Source organism: Magallana gigas, chromosome 4 (assembly GCF_963853765.1).
Source record: "Magallana gigas chromosome 4, xbMagGiga1.1, whole genome shotgun sequence".
NCBI classification, from domain to species: Eukaryota; Metazoa; Mollusca; class Bivalvia; order Ostreida; family Ostreidae; genus Magallana; species Magallana gigas.
In genome coordinates, this window is record NC_088856.1 from 52,086,081 (window position 1) to 52,107,554 (window position 21,474).

The window sequence follows — 21,474 nt, forward strand, 5'->3', positions numbered from 1 at the left end:
ATGAACTAAAAAGATATATAAGAATATGAAAACTTAATGTATGTAACTTATAAATCTTTACATGCCTATTATACAAAATTGAAATAGGAAAGAAGATAAGAAAATTCAATTCAACAGCTATTGTCTGCAGTACGTGAAGGGTCCCAAGGCCGGTAAAAACAAGTCTCTATAATATTGTTTGATCTAATTGGTAAATTTGTTTATATGAAGGCAAAAGATATAAGAATTTGAAATGTACCGGTGTGTTACTTATAAATTATTTGTTGCCTATACAAAATTGAAATAGGGATGAAGATGAGAAAATTCCATTCAACAGCTAGTTCTCTAATGGTAAATAATACACATGAACATTTGTAAAATCATGACATTTAAACAACATGTACATAAAAGGATTAATAAGATGAAAGATGATGTGTCCATCTCTGACTGTGCCTCAGGTGGGATCAAGGCTGCGCGGAATTTAAAACGGTTTTTAAAAAGTTGTCGAAATAGAGGAACAGTTTTTGTAGCAATTAATACAAATTCCAAAAAAGTTAATTTACACATGTACAATAATTAAAAATAGTCCGAAAAGTTGAATTTCACACCGTGACATATATATTTATAAAAAAAAAATATGAATCAAGAAATTTCTTCGCAATACATTTTATAATTGCGTAGCAGAATATATACCTGACTAAACAATATCTGATTTCTGTTGATCATCATTTCATCCGATATTTTATCATTTAATTCTGAGAGGTTTGCTTTTGTTCCTGTCCAACACAAACGTCTTAATTCTCTGTTATGTGTGTCTTCAATTTTGCTTTGTTACAGCTGGTTTCTCTGCTTTGTTTTCTTTTAAAACAGATAAAAAATGTTAATTATCAACACGTCTATAGCTGTTTGCACCTACACGGGAAATGTTTATTTTGTAGTTCAAAACAAAAGAAGAAGGATAAATGTGTAAACATGAACAAGTATATATCTTCTTATTCTTACACGCATGTCTGCCAATACACATGTACTAGTAATGTAGTACTTTATTCCATTATTGTAAAAAAAAAAAAAAAAAAAACAAAAAACAAACAAATTAAAGCTTAAATAGGGCATATTCGAATTTTACGTTACATTACTGTACAGTGTTTGTAAACATTAATTAAATTTGTAAAAAATTGATTTTATTAATAATCTTAAATTGTCTATATTTTTTTAACAAAAGAAAAGTTATTTATATGGATTTCTTTCAAATCATATGTGGCGAAATTGGCTATTATTTTCAGCTTGCTTATACTAGAATATCAAAATGTTTATATCATTGTTGCTGATTAATTTTAGCAAATCGTGTTAATAATACAATTTTAGCAAATCATGTTATCTATACTACTATATTAAAATAATAGACTCGAAATTTTTAGCTTTAATACCGATAAATCGGAAGAGTACTGTCTTTTGTTTTATATATTTTAAACATCATTGGTACTTGAAGATTACCAATTTGTTTTTTTTTTTCTCAACCAAGCTTCGTTAATTAATAATCAACGAAAATTCCTCCAAAAATTCCGGAAATCATCTGAGTTTTTTGGATTTTACAATCTTGCGCATGCGCATTACATTCACACTAAACCAGGGGAGGCTCTTTATGTTATGTTTCCACAATATCACATTTACATGGATAAACTTGGAAACGATAAAACAAATGCGTGTTAATTTTCATTGGAATTTTTTTCTGTTCATCAAAGAAAATACGGAAGATAACTCTTACACAGTGCATTTACTATAAAAAATCCCGAGAGTTTCGAATGTCAACATGGGGTGTAAAAACGTTGTTGAAATATGTTGAATTTTGCAATTATAGAATTAAACTTTTCGAAGAAAGGTATTTACTTGTTCTGAACAATTTGACTGTTATTTGCAATGCAACTTTATTAATTTTCTCCAGAGACATAAATAAAATGTTATCTATGTCTCTGTTTTCTCCAAAATCGTTTTGGAGCGATTCTGCAATTTTCTGCTACATTACGGGTATATGGTAGGCATTTTAACTGTGGTTTTGGCCTTCCCCGAGACACAGTTAGATTATTCCAACTCAGCCGAGTGTAGTGAAATTAATAGCATTATTGTAGGCTTGAAGTTTGGTTATGCAAATGTCAACAATATACGGTGTTTCGGTGTATCTATTTTGTAAATGCCCGATATCATATGCAATGTCAACCCGTGCGTGCACGGGTCAAAGTCTAGTAGATATAATTTTAGCAAATCATGTGAATTATAACTACTGGAATTTAACATTTTAAAAAAGCAAGCACAAACAACCATTGATGATAAAGTTAATACACATGTATGGAGTTTTCATTGTGAGTATTTTTTTCCTCGTGATTTAACAAGAATACCAAGGTCATGATTTGGATAATCTTAATGTGATTCTACAAGTCACAGTAAAATAATGAAAGCTAACGGTCAGATATATCGAGTGTTTATTGATAAATATACAGGTTAACATGTAGCTTAAATTATATTAAATTATATTAGATAGAGACCCATCGAGAGTTTCATACCTTTTCCCACGTGACCTGGAAGTTAATCTGGAGTTTTCCTAGTTCGTTGCCATGTCATTTTGCAGTATTGGAGAAAATTGTTTCATGTAAGTATTTATCATGAGACTTGGTCGGTTTTCTTAGAACTGGGAAATTACGACAAGAAGTAATCATTCGTGTGCAGATCAAATAGCATTTCCAATTCTATACACGTAAACGGTAAATATTTAAAATGCGATGTAAATATTTTATCTACGACGGCCTATACCTATCTTTAATCAACCGTAAACAAATAAAAGTACTCGGCTGAATGAATTCGTACGTTTGTCTTTAAATCGACTATCGGGGCTAGAACTATTTCTATTGTGGACATATGTCAGATTAATTTAAATGCCTACAAATTTTGTGAAGAGAAGCTCGGAAAGGGGGGGGGGGGCTCCATACCAGCTTGAACAAAGAGCATTGGATTAAAATATTGCATACATGTATATGAAACTCCTTATGTTAAAAAAAAATCAGAATAACTGGAGCCATGTATACATTTTTCCAGTTTAAATTCAAGTAAAAATGATCTCAAATGGATGTAAAAGGATAAACAAGTATATTTATGGCATTGTTCTTATTTAAAATAGCATTACCTGTGTGTTTTACAACTATTTCACGTTTTACTCTGCTTTGTAAAATACCATGCTGCTTAAAATATAATTAATGAGCTAATGCTTAATTGCTGTTTTATCAAAATAAATTGTATTCTCAATGATTTCAGGTGAAACTTAATATAAAGAAGAATTGCTGGGTTGATGTTACAGACTGATATTTTGTTGATTGTGTTCCTTTCTGTTTGTGTTCAACCGTTGGTATATACACAGTAATGGCGACTAGTCAACCCTTTAGAAATAAAGAGACTGCCAGAGCATTTTGCGATGCCAACAAGGCTTTCATGTTGAGTCTTTTGAAAGAGTTGCCACAGGCATCGAACGTTTTTTATTCGCCTTTTAGCATTTCCACTGCTTTGGCCATGGTTCACTTAGGAGCGAGAACAGATACCCTAAAAGAAATGGATCAAGTTCTTCATTTTGACAAAATGGGAAAAGAAACCCACTCAGCTTTTGGGGGTTATCTGGAGTATTTGTCCAAGGAAACCGGAGACATTACCCTCAAAACAGCAAACAAGATATACCAAAGCATGAGGTTTAAGCCTGAAGAAACATTCATAAAAGAATGTAAAAAGCATTTCAAGACAACAGCAGAATCAATGGACTTCTCTCAATCAGCAGAAGCGAGTTCGAAAATAAATTCTTGGGTTAGTCAACAAACAAAAAACAAAATCCAGAATCTAGTTCCAGCAGACGCACTAGATGCCTTAACATTTATGGTTCTCATCAACGCTATCTACTTCAAAGGGAATTGGAAAAGTAAATTTCAATCAAAGAACACTCGGAAAATGGAATTCCGTAACGAAAAGGGTAACTTTATGACTGACATGATGTACCAGAAGGCGTCTTTTAGATTCTGCCATTTACCCGATATGCAAATAAACGCCCTTGACATTCCATACCAAGGTGACAAACTAAGCATGCTCGTTCTTCTACCAATGGCCGTGGATGGACTAAATGATCTGGAAGAGAAGCTATCAGAACGTTTCCTTAATGGCGTCATCAGCCATCTTAGAGAGCAAAAGGTCGAGGTGCATCTTCCAAAGTTTAAACTGGAAAGCACGTTTGAATTGGGGCCCCACTTATCAGCTTTGGGAATGTCGTCTGCTTTTGACGAGAATAAAGCGGACTTTTCCGGAATAGACAATAGCAAAAATGTATACATCAACGAGGTGTTCCATAAAGCGTTCGTGGAAGTGAACGAGGAAGGGTCGGAGGCCGCCGCTGCCACGGCAGATAAGATTAGGACGCGCCGTGTACAGATAACACAAGAGTTTAGAGCCAACCATCCTTTCCTTTTCTTTATTCGGGACTCAGTTAATGACGTCATTCTTTTTTCCGGCAGATTCTACCAACCAGTGTAAGGACGTACCTTATATATGGCTATGGTGAAGTTAGACTTTGCTATCAGATCAGGAGGGTTTTTTATGGTGATTGACAAAGTACATGTATAGTAGGAGATGTTTCACAAATATTCTCAACATTTTATCTTTATATTATTTTATTTATATTATATAATTCCTATTATCTTAATAGGAATTTATTTGGCACTGGTTTTTTTATTATTACATATTAAATTATTTCACTGATCTCAAAAAGTTAAAGGTTATGTCTTGGAATCTTTTCCCGCCAGTTGGGATGATATTATTCGTCACCTGATCACCATGGTTAAGAAAAGAAAGTCCCAAGGTCGTTTCTCAGAGTGGCAGAAACAATATTGTTTTAATATTTTAAAATTTATTTAACATGAACCAAACAGATATAAGAATATGAAAATTTATTGTATGTAGCTTATAAATCATTACATGCCTATTATACAAAATTGAAATAGGAAAGAAGATGAGAAAATGCAATTCAACAGCTATTGTCTGCCGTACGTGAAGAGTTCCAAGGTCGTTTCTCAGACTGGTGAAAACAAGTCTCATTAATATTGTTTGATTTAATTGGTAAATTTGTTTTATATGAAGGCAAAAGATATAAAAATTTGAAATGTACTGGTATGTTTAAATCATTTGTTGCCTATACAAAGTTAAAATGGGGATGAAGATGAGAAAATTCCATTCAACAGCTAGTTCTCTAATGGTAAATATTACACATGAACAGTTGTACACTTATTATGTAGTTTTTTGAGGATTTTTCAGACAGTGTCGAAAAAAAACACACCTTTAATAATAACAAGTATGAGATGGTGAAAATCCACCAAGGGGACAAGTTTTACAGTGTATGGCGAGGTTTTGCCGAGTCCTAGACCGTGAAATTTTGCCCCGATGATGAATTTCAATATCCCACACGAGTATGTAATGAATGAATATTTTTTTTCGCATTATTTCACATAAAAACGATCGATGTTTTACATTCTTTTTGACGTCTAAATATATACTTTTGGTTCATCTCTTCGCGTGCTACAAATAGTGCAAGTAATGAAAAGCATACGACAATTATTCAATTAAAATATGATAAACTGTAGTCAAATAAACAAAACAACGATTTTTAAATTAGCTCAGTTCATCATTTATCATTTTTTATCATTAGAATACACTGGCATGGTTGTTTACAATTTACAGCGGCGTAGTAATACACAGAGTAAGACAGAAAAATCTCTCACTGCTGTCTCATGCTTGACAAAACGATCAAACAGTGTGAGAAAGATGTTCTCTTTTGTAATTCCAAATCTTTAATATTGATATTTTTCAAATCAAATCTGTATTACAATAGCTACTCGGGGCTCCATCACTTACTTGGATAGCTAGAAAGACCGATAAGACTCAATTTTAGAAGGTAAAGACATATAATACACTGTAGTATTGTAATAATGATCAGTAAATAATCTCGTTACTATACGTATTCGTGTCTTATTAAAACGAGTTTTTATCTCGTTATTGCGGGACAATTATTTCGTTTATACGAGTTATACAAGTTAGCTATCTCCTTATGACGAGTAAGTTATCTCGTTATAACGAGTAAGTGTCTCGTTATAACGAGTAAGTGTCTCAGTATGGCGAGTAAGTATTTCGTTATAAAGAGCTAATCATTTCGAATTCGTTTATGCAAGTTTTATCGCGATTTAAAGTGTTCTTGAAGTCTATTAAAATGTTACGTTTAAAAGGTGTAGTTTTATGTATAAAATATTATCTTATTTTTTTCCGCCGAAAAATCCTTTATAAATGAGAAATCGGCGAAAAACGGCGATCTCCCAGTTTTCACACCTTTACGAAATCGAAAACAAGCTGTTTCTGGATGTGACGTCACAACACAGCTTTGGCGCTATTTTGAATGTAAATACTTTGAAGAAATACTCAGGTTTTTATCGTTAAACTGAGTGGGAAAAGCAAGTGACGTATGTGTGTAGTAGCAGGATGCAGTAAGAGGCAGACGGACGATGTATCGGTGCATTCCTTACCCAAGGATGAACGTCAGAGGGCTGCATGGACTCGTTTTGTTAAACTCACCATTCCTGACTGGACTGGACCATCGCAGTATACTGTGATATATAGCGAACATTTTAATGAGGAGTGTTACGAACGGCAGCATTTTCTTATGAAGGATTTTGGCATCCCTACGAAGAATCGATTGGTTTCTGGATCGGTCCCTTCCATTTATCCAAAGAGGTAGAGAGACGAGCTGAATGAGGCGTTCATTGCGTGTCCAAGTCCTTCCTTGCCTGCGCCAACACAGGAACGCGGGGCTCACGCAAAGCGCGCAAAACTGAGGGTAAGTTGAATAAATACAAAATGTAATAATCAGTTAATTGTTTCCGATTTTATGCAATATTGCATCATGAGTTCGAATTTCCTCGAATATATGCAACTAGTATTGGAGGCGAATCCAAATCGCCATTTTATACGGGATCAATAGAACCATGACTTTATACCATTTTATATTAATTAATAATGATTTCAAATGATGCTTTAAATAATTATAACACCACAAACAAAAATGTCATTAAATTTTATGTGCATCTTTTTCAGATTTTGACAGAACTGCTGCAAGAAAACAACACTCCATCTTCTCGGTATGAGATACAGCAAACTTGTAATGACCAAGAAGATCCCGCTTTGGTAAATACAAATATAAAGCAGCTATCATAGCTATCGGTTGATTTCTGATCTGTTAAAACATAGGCCATTAAGTGATGAGATTATCCTTCATGTTTATTATTGCTATTAATGCTACAGTGATTTTTATATTTATTATTGACTAAAAGATTGAAATAGTTTATAGATAAATTTAGTAACTAGCATTTTCTTTTTAGAAATAAAAATATGGCATGCTAACTTAAACATAATTTTATGTTTAGGAACCTGAAGAAGTTGCTACTTCCTCAATTGCATGCCAGACCCCAGCACCAGTGAAAGTTGGAACACGAAGCATGAAAATTCAAGTCGGTGCAAAGATGAAAGAAAAGGGTAAGTTGTAGGAATTCACAAATCTGTGTTTGTAAACAAATATGTGTATCTCTAGTAAGTATCATGTATGTTTCGTATTTTTACAAAGAATTAATCGTTGTAGCAGAAAATACATATATTTTAATGAATTAAATGTAAACTGTAATTTCAAGTCTGTTTATCATACAATTAGCCACTTTATCTAATCTAAAATGGGCATATAACTCTAAAACATTTGTGGCAATTCTTTAGGCTCACAAGCTGATATGAGGCCAAGAGTTAGAAGTATAGGAGTATAGGAGTATAGGAGTCCAATGCAATCGCCCAGATAATCCCCCCACTACCTGCGAGGAATCCAGCGAGACAGACAGTGATATTGGGTCTGTCTATGAGCCATCTTCTACAGGACCTGAGGAGTCCCATATCCAAGATGATCAGTAAGTATGCTTTGAACAATAAAAATAATATGATATATGTATTTGAAAATTTATTTCTCAATTGTTATTTTTCTGTCTAAATTTTGACAAATGCTGCATATTATAATTTTAAAAAAAATGATGTAAATTACCATCATTTGCTAATCTTGTAATTAGAATTAATATGAATTTATTTTGTGGGTTTTTTTTTTAGGAGTGATGTACACAAGCCTTTGGACGAAACCAAATTCATCGTCTCCAAGTCCAAGCTGATCGAGCTGTTTAGTGCCTGTCGGAGATGTCATCGACATGCTGTGGATTGTGTTCAACACCTGGTTGGAACAATGGTGAAGATAGTAGCTGAATTCCAGTTTTGTGGTTTATCATGGCATTGGTGCAGTCAACCACATCTTGGATCCATACCAGCTGGAAACCTTGGACTATCTGCTGGTATTCTCTTCTCTGGTACCCTTGGAGCCAAAGTCCTTCGGGTCCTGCAGTGCATGGGAGTAGACACCATCACCCAGAGGACATTTTCCTCTCACCAGTCATCGATTTTGTTCCCTTCTGTGGCTAGAGTATGGGACAAGCATCAGAGGGATTACGTCAGGATGGCAGAGGAAAGAGGTAAACCACTTGTCCTCGGTGGAGATGGCAGAGCTGACTCTCCTGGACACTGAGCCAAGTATGGGTCCTACAGCACCATTGACTTTGAACAGGGCATTCTTGTGGATATTCAGCTTGTTCAGGTAATATATATCTATTTCTTATTTGATAAAAATGCCAATAATTTTTATCATGCATTTTTATTTAAGGATCTACAATTATAACCAAAATATTGTTTACCTATTATTTGTGTGTGTGTGTTTTTTTAATATGATTTTTTTTTTACTAAATACAGAGTAATCAAGTGAAGAACAGTAATGCCATGGAGAAATGAGGACTTGAGCTTGCTGTGAGATGGCTTCAATAACATCACTTGCAGATTGGCATCATCATTACAGATCGCCATCTGCAGATCCAAGAGTGGATAAGAGAGAACCTTACACAAACAACCCACTATTATGATGTGTGGCATGTAGCAAAGGGTAAGCTAGTTGCCAGAAAAGAACATTTAGTCTTAAAGAACCAACAAATCCATGTTTGTATTGTAGTATTACAGCTGTTCACTTCATCATTTATTTTCATTCAGGCTTAAAAAAGAAGATACTGGCAGCATCAAAGCTTAAAGAATGCGAAGACATCACTAGGTGGAACAAAACTGGGTGGCATACACAATATGCAATATATATAAACAATATTCTGAAAATTCCTAGCCACTTTAGAAAAATATGATAATGTAGATGGACACTAGCACAGGCGCAGCCAGAGGTGGAAGTTATTTGGGATATAAATGCGTTTTGATTTACCCTCCTTTGATTCATGTTATGTCTCTTGAGGCTCGGTAAAACATTACAATACATTCAGATTTTAGCCGTCGAATTGAATCTTCAGTTGCGGGAGGCGATTAATATATCCTCCAGCGCTATAAACGATAACAAAAGCAAGCATTGAACTGGAAATTAAAGTAAAATCTGTTTTTTGAAGATGTTAAAATTCTTATTCCTATACTATAAAACCAATAACGTTTGTGGGATTACATTTCGTCAAATATTGATTTTTTTTCAGGATCAAGAAGATAACGTTTTGTGAATTTTCTTGTTTGATAAATTTTTAAGCATTTAATGGTCTATAACATCCAAATTAAGCATTCATATTGATGTTAATTTGTATGAAATATTTGTGTTTCGTTGCTTTAATGTAATTATATACGTTCATAGGGATTTGAGCAAAAGATGGAACAGCCATATCTGTAGGTGATTAAAATTGAAAGTCGGAGATTTCCGATGCAAACATATGGGGAAATATACATTGAATGTAAACATAAATGAATATTGGTAGTACATAAGTATATTTATAAATATAAGATTTCAGTTAAATATTTTTCTATCAAATTATGACCCCCACCCATGACCTCCATTACAAAACAAACCCACAAACAATTATGTATTATATCGTTTTGGTTTTCTTTTCTCTTGCAATTTAATAATACTACCATTATCATGTTTGTGGTTTGTGATGAAATATGATCCAGATAAGCCGACCGCGACTTTTTAAATCACAGTAAACTAATTTAAACTAACAGTCAGCTATCTCAAATGTTTTTTGAGACATGACGGTTTACTTGTAGTATATTCTTATATCTGTTAGGGGCCAACCCAGATATCCAAGTGACCCAAAAGTTACTTTGGAGTTTACCCAACCCGTTGCAATGTCATTGTGCAATTGGAGAAAATTGTTTCATGCAAATATTTATCATAAGATTCGATTTTCCTCCATACGAGCTTTGCCAAAGAGCATTTGATTCAAATCTTGCATACATAAAACTTTCTGTGCTAATAAGAAAAATCCAGATAAACTGAAGCAAGCCGTTTTTACGTTTTCCTTTCTTTTCTACAAACAAGCATAAATTCAAACAGAAAAAAATATCGAAGGGACGTTAATGAATTATCAACAAGCATTCTAATTTAAAAGTACAATTCCTGCATACTTTCCTACTAATTCACGTTTCACTTTGATTTTAAAACCGCCATGCTGCTAAAATGCTGTTTTGTTTACAACGGTGTAATAAATTGCATATTCAATCATTTCAGGTGAAACTTGATATAAAAAAGAACTGAAATGATGTTACAGACTGATATCCTGCTTAATGTGATACTTTTTGTTTGTGTTGGTATATACACAGCAATGGCGACTGGTCAACCCTTTAGAAATAAAGAGACTGCCACTGCATTTGGCGATGCCAACAAGGCTTTCATGTTGAGTCTTTTGAAACAATTACCACAGGCATCGAACGTTTTCTATTCGCCTTTCAGCATATCCACTGCTTTGGCCATGGTTCACTTGGGAGCAAGAACACATACCCTAAAAGAAATGGATCAAGTTCTTCATTTTGACAAAATGGGAAAAGATACCCATTCAGCTTTTGGGGGTTACCTAGAGTATTTGTCCAAGGAAACTGGTGATATTACCCTTAAAACAGCAAATAAGATCTATCAAAGCATGAAGCTTAAGCCTCAAGAGACATTCATAAAAGAATGTGAAAAACATTTCAAGGCAGCAGCAGAATCAATGGATTTTTCTCAGTCAGCAGTAGCGAGTTCGAAAATAAATTCTTGGGTTAGTCAACAAACAGAAAATAAAATCCAGAATCTGGTTCCAGCAAATGCATTAAATACTCATACATTCATGGTCCTCACCAACGCCATCTACTTCAAAGGGAATTGGAAAAGTCAATTTCAATCCGAGAACACTCAGAAAATGGAATTTCGAAACAAAAATGATAATTACATGACTGACATGATGTACCAGAAAGCTTCTTTTAGATTCTGTCATTTACCCGATATGCAAATAAAGGCCCTTGACATTCCATACCAAGGTGACAAACTAAGCATGCTCGTTCTTCTACCAATGGCTGTGGATGGACTGAATGATCTGGAAAAGAAGCTATCCGAACATCTCCTCAATGACGTCATCAGCAATCTCGAGGAGAACAATGTCGAGGTGTATCTTCCAAAGTTCAAAATGGAGAGTACGTTTAATTTGAGGCCCTACTTATCAGCTATGGGGATGTCATCTGCTTTTGACGCGAATATTGCGGACTTTTCCGGAATGGACGAAGGCAAAAATGTGTACATTAACGAAGTGTTTCACAAAGCGTTCGTGGAGGTGAACGAAGATGGGTCAGAAGCCGCCGCTATGACATTGGTGGTGGTGGATTTATCTAATCATATAACACATGAGTTCAGAGCCAACCATCCCTTTCTTTTCTTTATCCGCGATTCGGTTAATGACGTCATTCTTTTTTCCGGCAGATTCCACCAACCAGTGGAAACGCCCGGTAAAGACGAACTCTAAATTGTGGTTATGGTGAAGATATACTTTGCTGTCTGAATAAATATATTTCAGACGATCGACAAAGTATAGTAAGAGGTGTTCGACAGAGTGAGAGAATAAATGATCTTAACATTGCTACAAGAAATCATATTGACGCGAGCGTCAAATGGGCCGCAAAAATATGATTCTGGTAAGAATCAACAGTTGTTGTTAACAAAAAACACACCACAAAGAAGACATTACCAGTTGGTTGTGCAAATTTTTATGATAAATTTCAATATATTTTCAGCAACACGTTTTGCTTTTTAACATTTTACTATTATTATTAGGAATCGAGTTCGTTACTGTAAGCATTTCAAACGGCAATTGTATGATCATTGCCATAGAATGAAGTAATGGAGAACACATTGATTTTTACATATTTCTAATACAACGATTAACTTATCATTATTCTCATGGAGATTATGTATTTCAAACCATTTGGATTTTTTTTGTTACATTGTATTGAAAAAAAAAGCTTAATGCTTTAGTTTATTTGATTTCAAGAGACCACATAGTAAAATAGAAATGGGTTATTTGAAAGGTTCATGTAAGATCATGATCATCCGGTAGAATCTGCACAGTTTTAAAGTTAAGAAAAAGCTGGATAATTTTTTCCTTAATGGTATTATAGATCACACTTCAGTTTATGACGATAATCATGGTTATTTAAGTGCATTAGGTTCCCAAAAGAATTTTAAAAAATCAGGTAAGCTGAAATTTTCAGGTCGATTTAAAATTTCAGTTCTTTCATATTTTTCTTAAATGATTGATATGGGTGTAATTTCATGATATATGTCTACCATAATTCACATGAAAATATAATAAATACACACACAAAGCCATTTTATTCAAATTTATTTTTATATAAATTTCATGTCAATCAGGCCGTAAGTATTTCAGGTTTTTAGTATGTCCCGTATACCAACCCCGATACATTGTTTTGAAAGAATGGACTGAATGGAAGGAATACAAAATATTTCAGATAGAATATAGTCTCGAAAAAAAAAACCACGCCTAACAGGACAGTCTATTGCCTACTTTACATTTACGAGTAAACAAAAAATATGTAATATTTTTTAAAGGCATTAAACATATTTCTACATGCAAATTTACTTTTCATTCATAAAAATAAGCATGATATTAATTTTAAAAAAATATCCCACAGAAACGCAGTAACATTAAATAAATGTATAACAAATAAAGGACCGCCTACCGGCGGCCCGTAATATCTAATTTTGTTATACTTTCATGTTAAATACTGAAATCTGATTGGTTAAGACGCAGTTAATAATATTTACTATTACCCTCAGCGTTAGCAACGCACTTGGCAACGGGTAACATTAAAAAATATTACATGCGCGAAAATTATGCGCGTACGGTTCGCTGTAGAATTCACGTTATTCCTATATAAAAGCAGTAAAATTTTCTTAAAAATTTTAAAAAAGACATTCAGTATAACAAAATAAATAGTGCCTGTTTGGGAGGATAACAGTTGAAATTGACACCCCTCGAAAACCATTGTCAACCTCCGCTTCGCGTCGGTTGACAATGGTTTTCTCGGGGTGTCAATTTCAACTGTTACCCTCCCAAACAGGCACTATTTATATAATAATGTGTTCGACATTTTTATGTATAATTTCACATTCAATTATTGATCCGACTCGAAAAAGTTTAATACATAGGTTTGGACTCTTTCATCGTCAATGCGAAAAAAAATTGAAATCCCAAATTTTTATGTTTTCGATGAAGTTAAATATTTTGCATTTAAAAGCAAATAATTGGGAAATACGTTCTCAACAGTGTCCTTTTCCTGAACTCTATATACTAGTTAATACGCTACCTTTTGTTTTGATTTACACTCCTCCTTCGAACCACGTTGTGTCTTTTTGGGTTAAACTTTACCGAATAAATGTAGATTTTGGTTTTCAATTTAAGTTTAATCCACGCATGTGGAAGTTGTTTAAAAATCATGTACCTGCTGCTCCTGATTACGATAAAATGCAAAATATTGAATGGTAATTAAAACAACATCTGATTTTTTTTTTTAAGACGTTGAAATTCAAATTCCTATACTATGGAATCAGTAAAATATGTAGCATCACTTTTTGACGAATTTCATTTTTAACACTTTCATGATTTCGTGAACATTGTTGCTTGATAAATTAATTAATACTTTTAATATAACAAAATGAACATAAGATTTCTCAGTATGCAGATGATACTTCACTCATCTTAGATGGTTCACCAATGTCACTTTTCGCAGCTCTTGATACTTTAGAATTTTTTTCACACATTTCAGGTTTGAAGAAAAACAGCTCTAAAACAAAAATTGTATGGATAGGTTCTAAAAAATTTCCTAATGAAGTTTTTCACCATTCACGTTGGAAACTCGATTGGGGCTCCACTTCTTTTAATTTACTTGGAATAGAATTTTCTGTTGACTTAGATAAAGTGACATCACTAAATTACAACAAACAACTGTCAAAAGTTTTTTCTCTTATTCAACAATGGAGGAGGAGAATTTTAACTCCCATTGGTCGCATCACAGTTGTAAAAAGTTTGATTATTCCAAAACTGAACCACCCGTTTATTTCACTTCCAAATCCAATACAAGATGTCATTCTATCTCTTAGTAAGAGTCTGTTCGAATTCATTTGGAATTCAAAGTGTGATAAAGTTAAGAGAGAAATTGTTACTCTCGATTACCTAAAGGGTGGTTTAAAAATGGTTAACATTTCTAACTTCATGGCATCTCTTAAATGTTCATGGATTAAGAAATCAACTCAAGGCTACAAACCATGGATGGACTGTTTTTTATCAATAAATGGTAATGACTTTGCAAAGAAACTTATTGATGTTTTGATGTTTGTAATGTATTATTTGGTGTTTATCCCCGTGTTTGGGAGAACAGAATTCTAAACTTTGTAATCCTATATACAAAACAATATATATGTTTATGTTTAAAACAAAGTAAGACGCCAAATTTTTTAGGACTTTTACACTATTTAAATCAAAGATACAAGACCGAAAAGTATATTTTTATTCAGAAATCAGAAATTGATGAATTTGAAAAAGCATGGTCTCCTTGGAATGATTTTATTAATCATCTGGCAGTTTAGAACTAACATGTGTACAAAATTGCATCAATTTTATATTTTTATAATTTTTTTTTGCTTTTTGGTATTCTGTTGGTTTTTGTCTTTGGTTTGTTTGTTTGTTTTTTTTCATATGGATTGCAGTTTTACTGCTATGGCATAACTATCACAAGCAACTACCCTACTCTTTATTTTATATTACAATATGGAATGAAAATGTGAGTGTGTGAGAAGTGAGAGAGTGAATATTTCATAAAATGATTTATATATTTAAACTTTGTTTACAATAAAAAAAAAATAATAATACTTTTTTTCTAATTCTTTAAGGTTTTAAATCTGAGGAAGGGAAGGGTACCACTAAATCCATAAAAGCTAAGTCTGCACGAATTCGAAAGTGTCCACAGTAGCTAACAATCTCAGTGTGCTTGAGAATTTTTATTCTTTAGCACACTTTGAAACCTAGCAAAAAAGTTTAAAAAAAAAAACATTTTATTTTCTAGATGATATGCTGGCAAGGAAACGTTATCAAAATAATCAAATTCAAGCCTATTGAATCAAATGTTCTGGACGACTTCATGGCTAGAATGAAATATGAATACTCCTGCCAACGACTTAAGTAAAGCCTCAGTCATAACTAGTCGTATATGTTTGGAGATCGTGTGTGTGATACGCGTATTATAACTCTTGGCTCTCCCCGCTGATCAAAGCGTTAAAACCGTCTTAAAGCGATTGAGAGTGTAACTTAAGACAAACGGGCGTTTGATCGACCAGTCGTAGATCTTACAAATTTGTTTAATACGAAGCCAAAAAGATTTAAGAATATGAAAATTTAATGTATGTAACTTATAAATCATTACATGCCTAATATAGAATTGAAATAGGGAAGGAGATGAGAAAATTCAATTCAACAGCTTTTGTCTGCAGTACGTGAAGGGTCCCAAGGTCGTTTATTAGACTGGTGAAAACAAGTCTCAATGATATTGTTTGATATAATTGGTAAATTTGTTTTATATGAAGGCAAAAGATATAAGAATTTGAAATGTACCAGTATGTTACTTATAAATTATTTGTTGCCTATACAAAATTGAAATAGGGATGAAGATGAGAAAATTCCATTCAACAGCTAGTTCTCTAATGGTAAATAATACACATGAACTGTTGAAAAATCATGACATTTAGGCAGCATGTACATAAAAGGATTGATAAGATGAAAGATTATGTGTCCGTCTCTGACTGTGCCTCAGGTGGGATCAAGGCTGCGCGGAATTTAAAACGGTTTTAAAACAGTTGTCGAAATAGAGAAACAGTTTTTGTAGCAATCAACACTAAGTCCAAAAAAGTTAATTTACACATGTACAATAATTAAAAATAGTCCGAAAAATTGAATTTCACATCGTGACATATATTCATAAAAAAATATGAATCAAGAAATTTCTTCGCAATACATTTTATAATTGCGTAGCAGAATATATACCTGACTAAACAATATCCGATTTCTGTTGATCATCATTTCATCCGATATTTTATCATTTAATTCTGAGAAGTCTGCTTTTGGTCCTGTCCATCACAAGTGTCTTCTCTGTTGTGTGTGTCTTCAATTTGGCTTTGTTACAGCTGGTTTTCTCTGCTTTGTTTTCTTTTAAAACGAATAAAAAATGTTAATTATCAACACATAGCTGTTTGTAGCTACACGGGAAATGTTTATTTTGTAGTTCAAAAAAAAAAGGATAAATGTGTAAACATGAACAAATATCTTCTAATTCTTACACGCATATCTGCCAATACAAACGTACTAGTAATATAGTACTTTATTCCAAAAAAAAAAAAGAAAATTAAAGCCTAAATAGGGCATATTCAAATTTTACCTAAGATTACTGTACAGTGTTTGTAAACATTAATTAAATTTGTAAAAAATTGATTTTTATTAATAATCTTAAATTATCTATTTTTTTTTAACAAAAGAAAAGTTATTTACATGGATTTTTTTCAAATCATATGTGGCAAAATTGGCTATTATTCTCAGCTTGCTTATACTAGAATAGCAAAATGTTCATATCATTGTTGCTGATAAATTTTAGCAAATCGTGTTAATAATACAATTTAAGCAAATCATGTTAATCATATTATTTTAGCAAATCATGTGAATTATAACTATCGGTATTTTAACATTAAAAAAAGAAAGCAAACAACCATGTGTTATAAAGTTAATACATATGTATAGTTTTTATTTTGAGTATTTTTTTCTCGTGATTTAACAAGAATACCAAAGTCATGATTTAAATAATCTTAATGTGATTCTACAAGTCACAGTAAAACAATGAAAGCTATCGGTAAGATATATCGAGTGTTTATTGATAAATATACCGGTTAACATGTAGCTTAAATTATATTAGATAGAGACCCATCGAGAGTTTCATACCTTATCCCACGTGACCTGGAAGTTAATCTGGAGTGTTCCTGGTTCGTTGCCATGTCATCTTGCAGTATTATAAAAATTGTTTCATGTAAGTATTTATCATGAGACTTGGTCGGTTTTCTTAGAACTGGGAAATAACGACAAGAAGTGATCATTCGTGTGCAGACCAAATAGCATTTCCAATTCTATACACGAAAACGGTAAATATTTAAATGCGATGTAAACATTTTATCTACGACGGCCTGTACCCATCTTTAATCAAACGTTAACAAATAAAAGTACTCGGCTGAATGAATTCGTACGTTTGTCTTTAAATCGACTATCGAGGCTAGAACTATTTCCATTGTGGACATATGCCAGATTAATTAAAATGCTTACAAATTTTGTGAAGAGAAGCTCGGAAAGGGGGGGGGGGGGGGCTCCATACCAGCTTAGCCATAGAGCATTGGATTCAAATCTTGCATACATGTATATGAAACTCCTTATGTTAATAAAAATAATTCAGATTAACTGGAGCCATGGATACATTTCCAGTTTAAATTCAAGTAAAAAATGATCTCAAATGGACGTAAAAGGATAAACAACTATATATATGGCTTTGTTCTAAATTAAAATTGCATTTTCTGTATGCTTTACAACTATTTCACGTTTCACTCTGCTTTGTAAAACATCATGCTGCTTAATTAAAATATAGTTAATGAGCTAATGCTTAATTGCTGTTCTGTTAAAAAAAATTGTATTTTCAATGATTTCAGGTGAAACTTAATATAAAGAAGAACTGCTGGGTAGATGTTACAGACTGATATTCTGCTGATTGTGATTCTTTCTGTTTGTGTTGGTATATACACAGCAATGGCGACTAGTCAACCCTTTAGAAATAAAGAGACCGCAAGCGCATTTGGCGATGCCAACAAGGCTTTCATGTTGAGTCTTTTGAAAGAGTTGCCACAGGCATCGAACGTTTTTTATTCGCCTTTTAGCATTTCCACTGCTTTGGCCATGGTTCACTTAGGAGCGAGAACAGATACCCTAAAAGAAATGGATCAAGTTCTTCATTTTGACAAAATGGGAAAAGAAACCCACTCAGCTTTTGGGGGTTATCAGGAGTATTTGTCTAAGAAAACCGGAGACATTACCCTCAAAACAGCAAACAAGATATACCAAAGCTTGAGGTTTAAGCCTGAAGAAACATTCATGATAGAATGTGAAAAGCATTTCAAGACAACAGCAGAATCAATGGACTTCTCTCAATCAGCAGTAGCGAGTTCGAAAATAAATTCTTGGGTTAGTCAACAAACAGAAAACAAAATCCAGAATCTGGTTCCAGCAGACGCACTAGATGCCTTAACATTCATGGTCCTCATCAATGCTATCTACTTCAAAGGGAATTGGAAAAGTCAATTTCAATCCGAGAACACTCAGAAAATGGAATTCCGAAACGAAAAGGATAAATACATGACTGACATGATGTACCAGAAAGCTTCTTTTAGATTCTGCTATTTACCTGATATGCAAATGAACGCCCTTGACATTCCATACCAAGGTGACAAACTAAGTATGCTTGTCCTTCTACCAATGGCTGTGGATGGACTAAATGATCTTGAAAAGAAGTTATCCGAACGTCTCCTCAATGACGTCATCGGCAGTCTCATGGAGAAAAAGGTCGAGGTGTATCTTCCAAAGTTCAAAATGGAGAGTGCGTTTAAATTGAGGCCCTACTTATCAGCTATGGGGATGTCGTCTGCTTTTGACGAGAATAAGGCGGACTTTTCTGGAATGGACAAAGGCAAAGATGTGTATATCAGCGAGGTGTTCCACAAAGCGTTCGTGGAGGTGAACGAAGAAGGGTCAGAGGCCGCCGCTGCCACGGCAGTGAAGATGGCGGCAAAGCGCTCCATACAAATAACACCAGAGTTTAGAGCAAACCATCCCTTCCTTTTCTTTATTCGAGATTCGGTTAATGACGTCATTCTTTTTTCCGGCAGATTCTACCAACCAATTGATACACCGGGTAAAGACGAACTTTAAATATAGCTATGGTGAAAATAGAACTAGTTTCATAGCTCAGGGGGGAATTGTAGAAGATGTTTCAGAGACATAATGAGAGAGTAAATGTGCTTAAATACTTGTAGCTGTAACTTAACTATGAATTGATTCGATCATGTCTTGTATCATGACATTTTATTCAATTATTTAAAGTCTGTCCCAAGATATTTATGCAGCACATTTTGACGATTTTTAAAAAAAAATACACATACCTGTGAAAGAAGTGCAATTGAAATAGTTGAAAGGGATATTTTCGAAGATAATTTCATTGACACATTATCATCTTTCACTCGGAAAAATTCACAGGAACGAAAACAGATTCCTTACGGAGATTTATAATGGGGAATGTTTACATCTTTTCTCCATACGGAATACACTCGGAATGCATCGCGCAATTTTTCAACGTTATCATCCGGGCTTGCTGCAATACAAAATCTCCGTAGACATCACATTTTTTAGCATTGTATTGAAACCTGATATGCTATCAGGGGCGTTTCGACCAAGAAATCTTGGAAATTGTTCATACTTTTGAATGAACATCGTTTGAACCTGAGGTATTTATGAATATCAAGCAATTAAGCCAAATGTAAATCCAGAATATCTTGGGACAGAGTATAAAAGACTCTAAGAAGTTTAAGATCTGTTATTGCCAGTGATGCTGTTGTAATTATTCAATTGATCATTCAGACTTACTATTATTTACTGGTAATGTCTTCATTTCGTTGAAAGTCCTTAAGGTAAGGTTGGCGGCTTGCATTTCTTAGAGGTTGTACCAAAGTTACATACCATTTTGTTCACTATACTAAAGTCTTTTTTCTCATGAAATTCAAATGAATTTTGCCCGTCCCGTTTTATAACTACAAAAGGTCAAAGTTCATGATTTCCAATTTTTATTTTGATGAAATGTAAACAATTTCGTTAAAATATGTACATTTTATATGTTCGAAAATAATATCACTATTAATATCATGATTCACTTTTATTAATTTCTGATGAACTATCTAAAAATAGAATAAAATGCAACAAAAGTCTTAATTTTGGACTACTTTTATGTAAACGAAAACATCTTATTTGAAACCTTTCCAAGTCCACCGATTTCAGGAAAAACGTATCTTAGAATATGTGTAATCTGATGTTTCTAAAACACTATTCAAAACCATATGATGCGGATTTCGTTTTCGTGGAAATTGCTAAAATGCTTGTGTCATATAAAGTTTGACGTCATAACTGAAATAAAGGGTAGTTGGTGTTACGTCACAATGAAAATGTGTGAGTTATCTCCCTGTAACCGCAAATTAAAAACGAATTTGAGATGTATTTTACTATTCAATCACTAATAAGAATGTTTAAATAAACTTCATATTCAAGACTATATCGGAAAAAAACCCTCAATATTTTGGTTTATGTTTTAACTATCAATTAGATTATTAAATATAAAAAAATTAAGATATAAAATGACTTTATTGATAACTCTTAACTGTAAATTGTTTGTTTGTTTTTTTTTTTTGGTTCACTGAATATAATGATTAGAAACATAGATTCGTTTTGTCTATTTGCGTTTCTTTAAAAGGTACCCATTAATATTACATTTCAAAGGTAATTGATATGCAATTAATTTTTGATTCTTCTAAAATAACGCTGTATCGATGGTGAAAGATGTTCTCTTTTAAAAATCCGAATCATATAAAATCAAAACTGTTACGTGGGCCACTGGAGTTTCAGAGTGAGTCGACTGTGAATATTTTTTGTCTTTCAATGCCACACAACCTGAATAAAAATACTGATTATTGATCAAATAAAAGATAGATGTAAATATTGCAAAATGCTATGTATGGTGTATTATACGGACTATCAAGATATACGTAGGTAGCACTACAGAAAAATTGTACACACTCCGAAATGCGGGTTATATATTTTTTCCTGAAATGCTGGCTACAACCTGTACCTTCATATCCAAATGAAACAC

At 33.3% G+C, this 21,474-nt stretch overlaps 1 protein-coding gene, 2 long non-coding RNA genes and 1 pseudogene across 6 annotated transcripts; 3 read left to right on the plus strand and 1 right to left on the minus strand.

Moving 5' to 3' along the window:
- Window positions 1–146: 146 nt before the first annotated feature.
- LOC109617913 (uncharacterized) lies at window positions 147–2,676 on the minus strand. The gene is made up of 2 exons (XR_004596586.2): window positions 2,538–2,676; window positions 147–837 (listed from the first exon to the last, which is right to left on the minus strand). It is a non-coding gene; the product is annotated as an uncharacterized lncRNA (long non-coding RNA).
- On the plus strand, window positions 2,498–20,538 carry LOC105322685 (serpin B6). Of its 4 annotated transcripts, none has more exons than XM_034448862.2 (2): window positions 2,498–2,623; window positions 3,283–4,762. In XM_034448862.2, exon 2 carries the CDS (start codon window positions 3,388–3,390, stop codon window positions 4,534–4,536), a length of 1,149 nt encoding a protein of 382 aa, XP_034304753.2. In that variant the 5' UTR covers window positions 2,498–2,623; window positions 3,283–3,387; the 3' UTR covers window positions 4,537–4,762. The 4 variants fall into 4 exon arrangements, with proteins under 4 accessions (XP_034304753.2, XP_065938922.1, XP_065938923.1 ...); XM_066082850.1 differs by lacking the exon at window positions 3,283–4,762 and adding an exon at window positions 18,218–20,538 and having other exon boundaries at window positions 2,522–2,623; XM_066082851.1 differs by lacking the exons at window positions 2,498–2,623; window positions 3,283–4,762 and adding exons at window positions 10,283–10,317; window positions 18,218–20,538.
- Window positions 7,860–9,234, plus strand: LOC136274922 (uncharacterized). The gene is made up of 3 exons (XR_010713373.1): window positions 7,860–8,722; window positions 8,875–9,061; window positions 9,166–9,234. It is a non-coding gene; the product is annotated as an uncharacterized lncRNA (long non-coding RNA).
- On the plus strand, window positions 10,344–12,201 carry LOC117682055 (serpin B6 pseudogene; annotated as a pseudogene).
- Window positions 20,539–21,474: the final 936 nt, after the last annotated feature.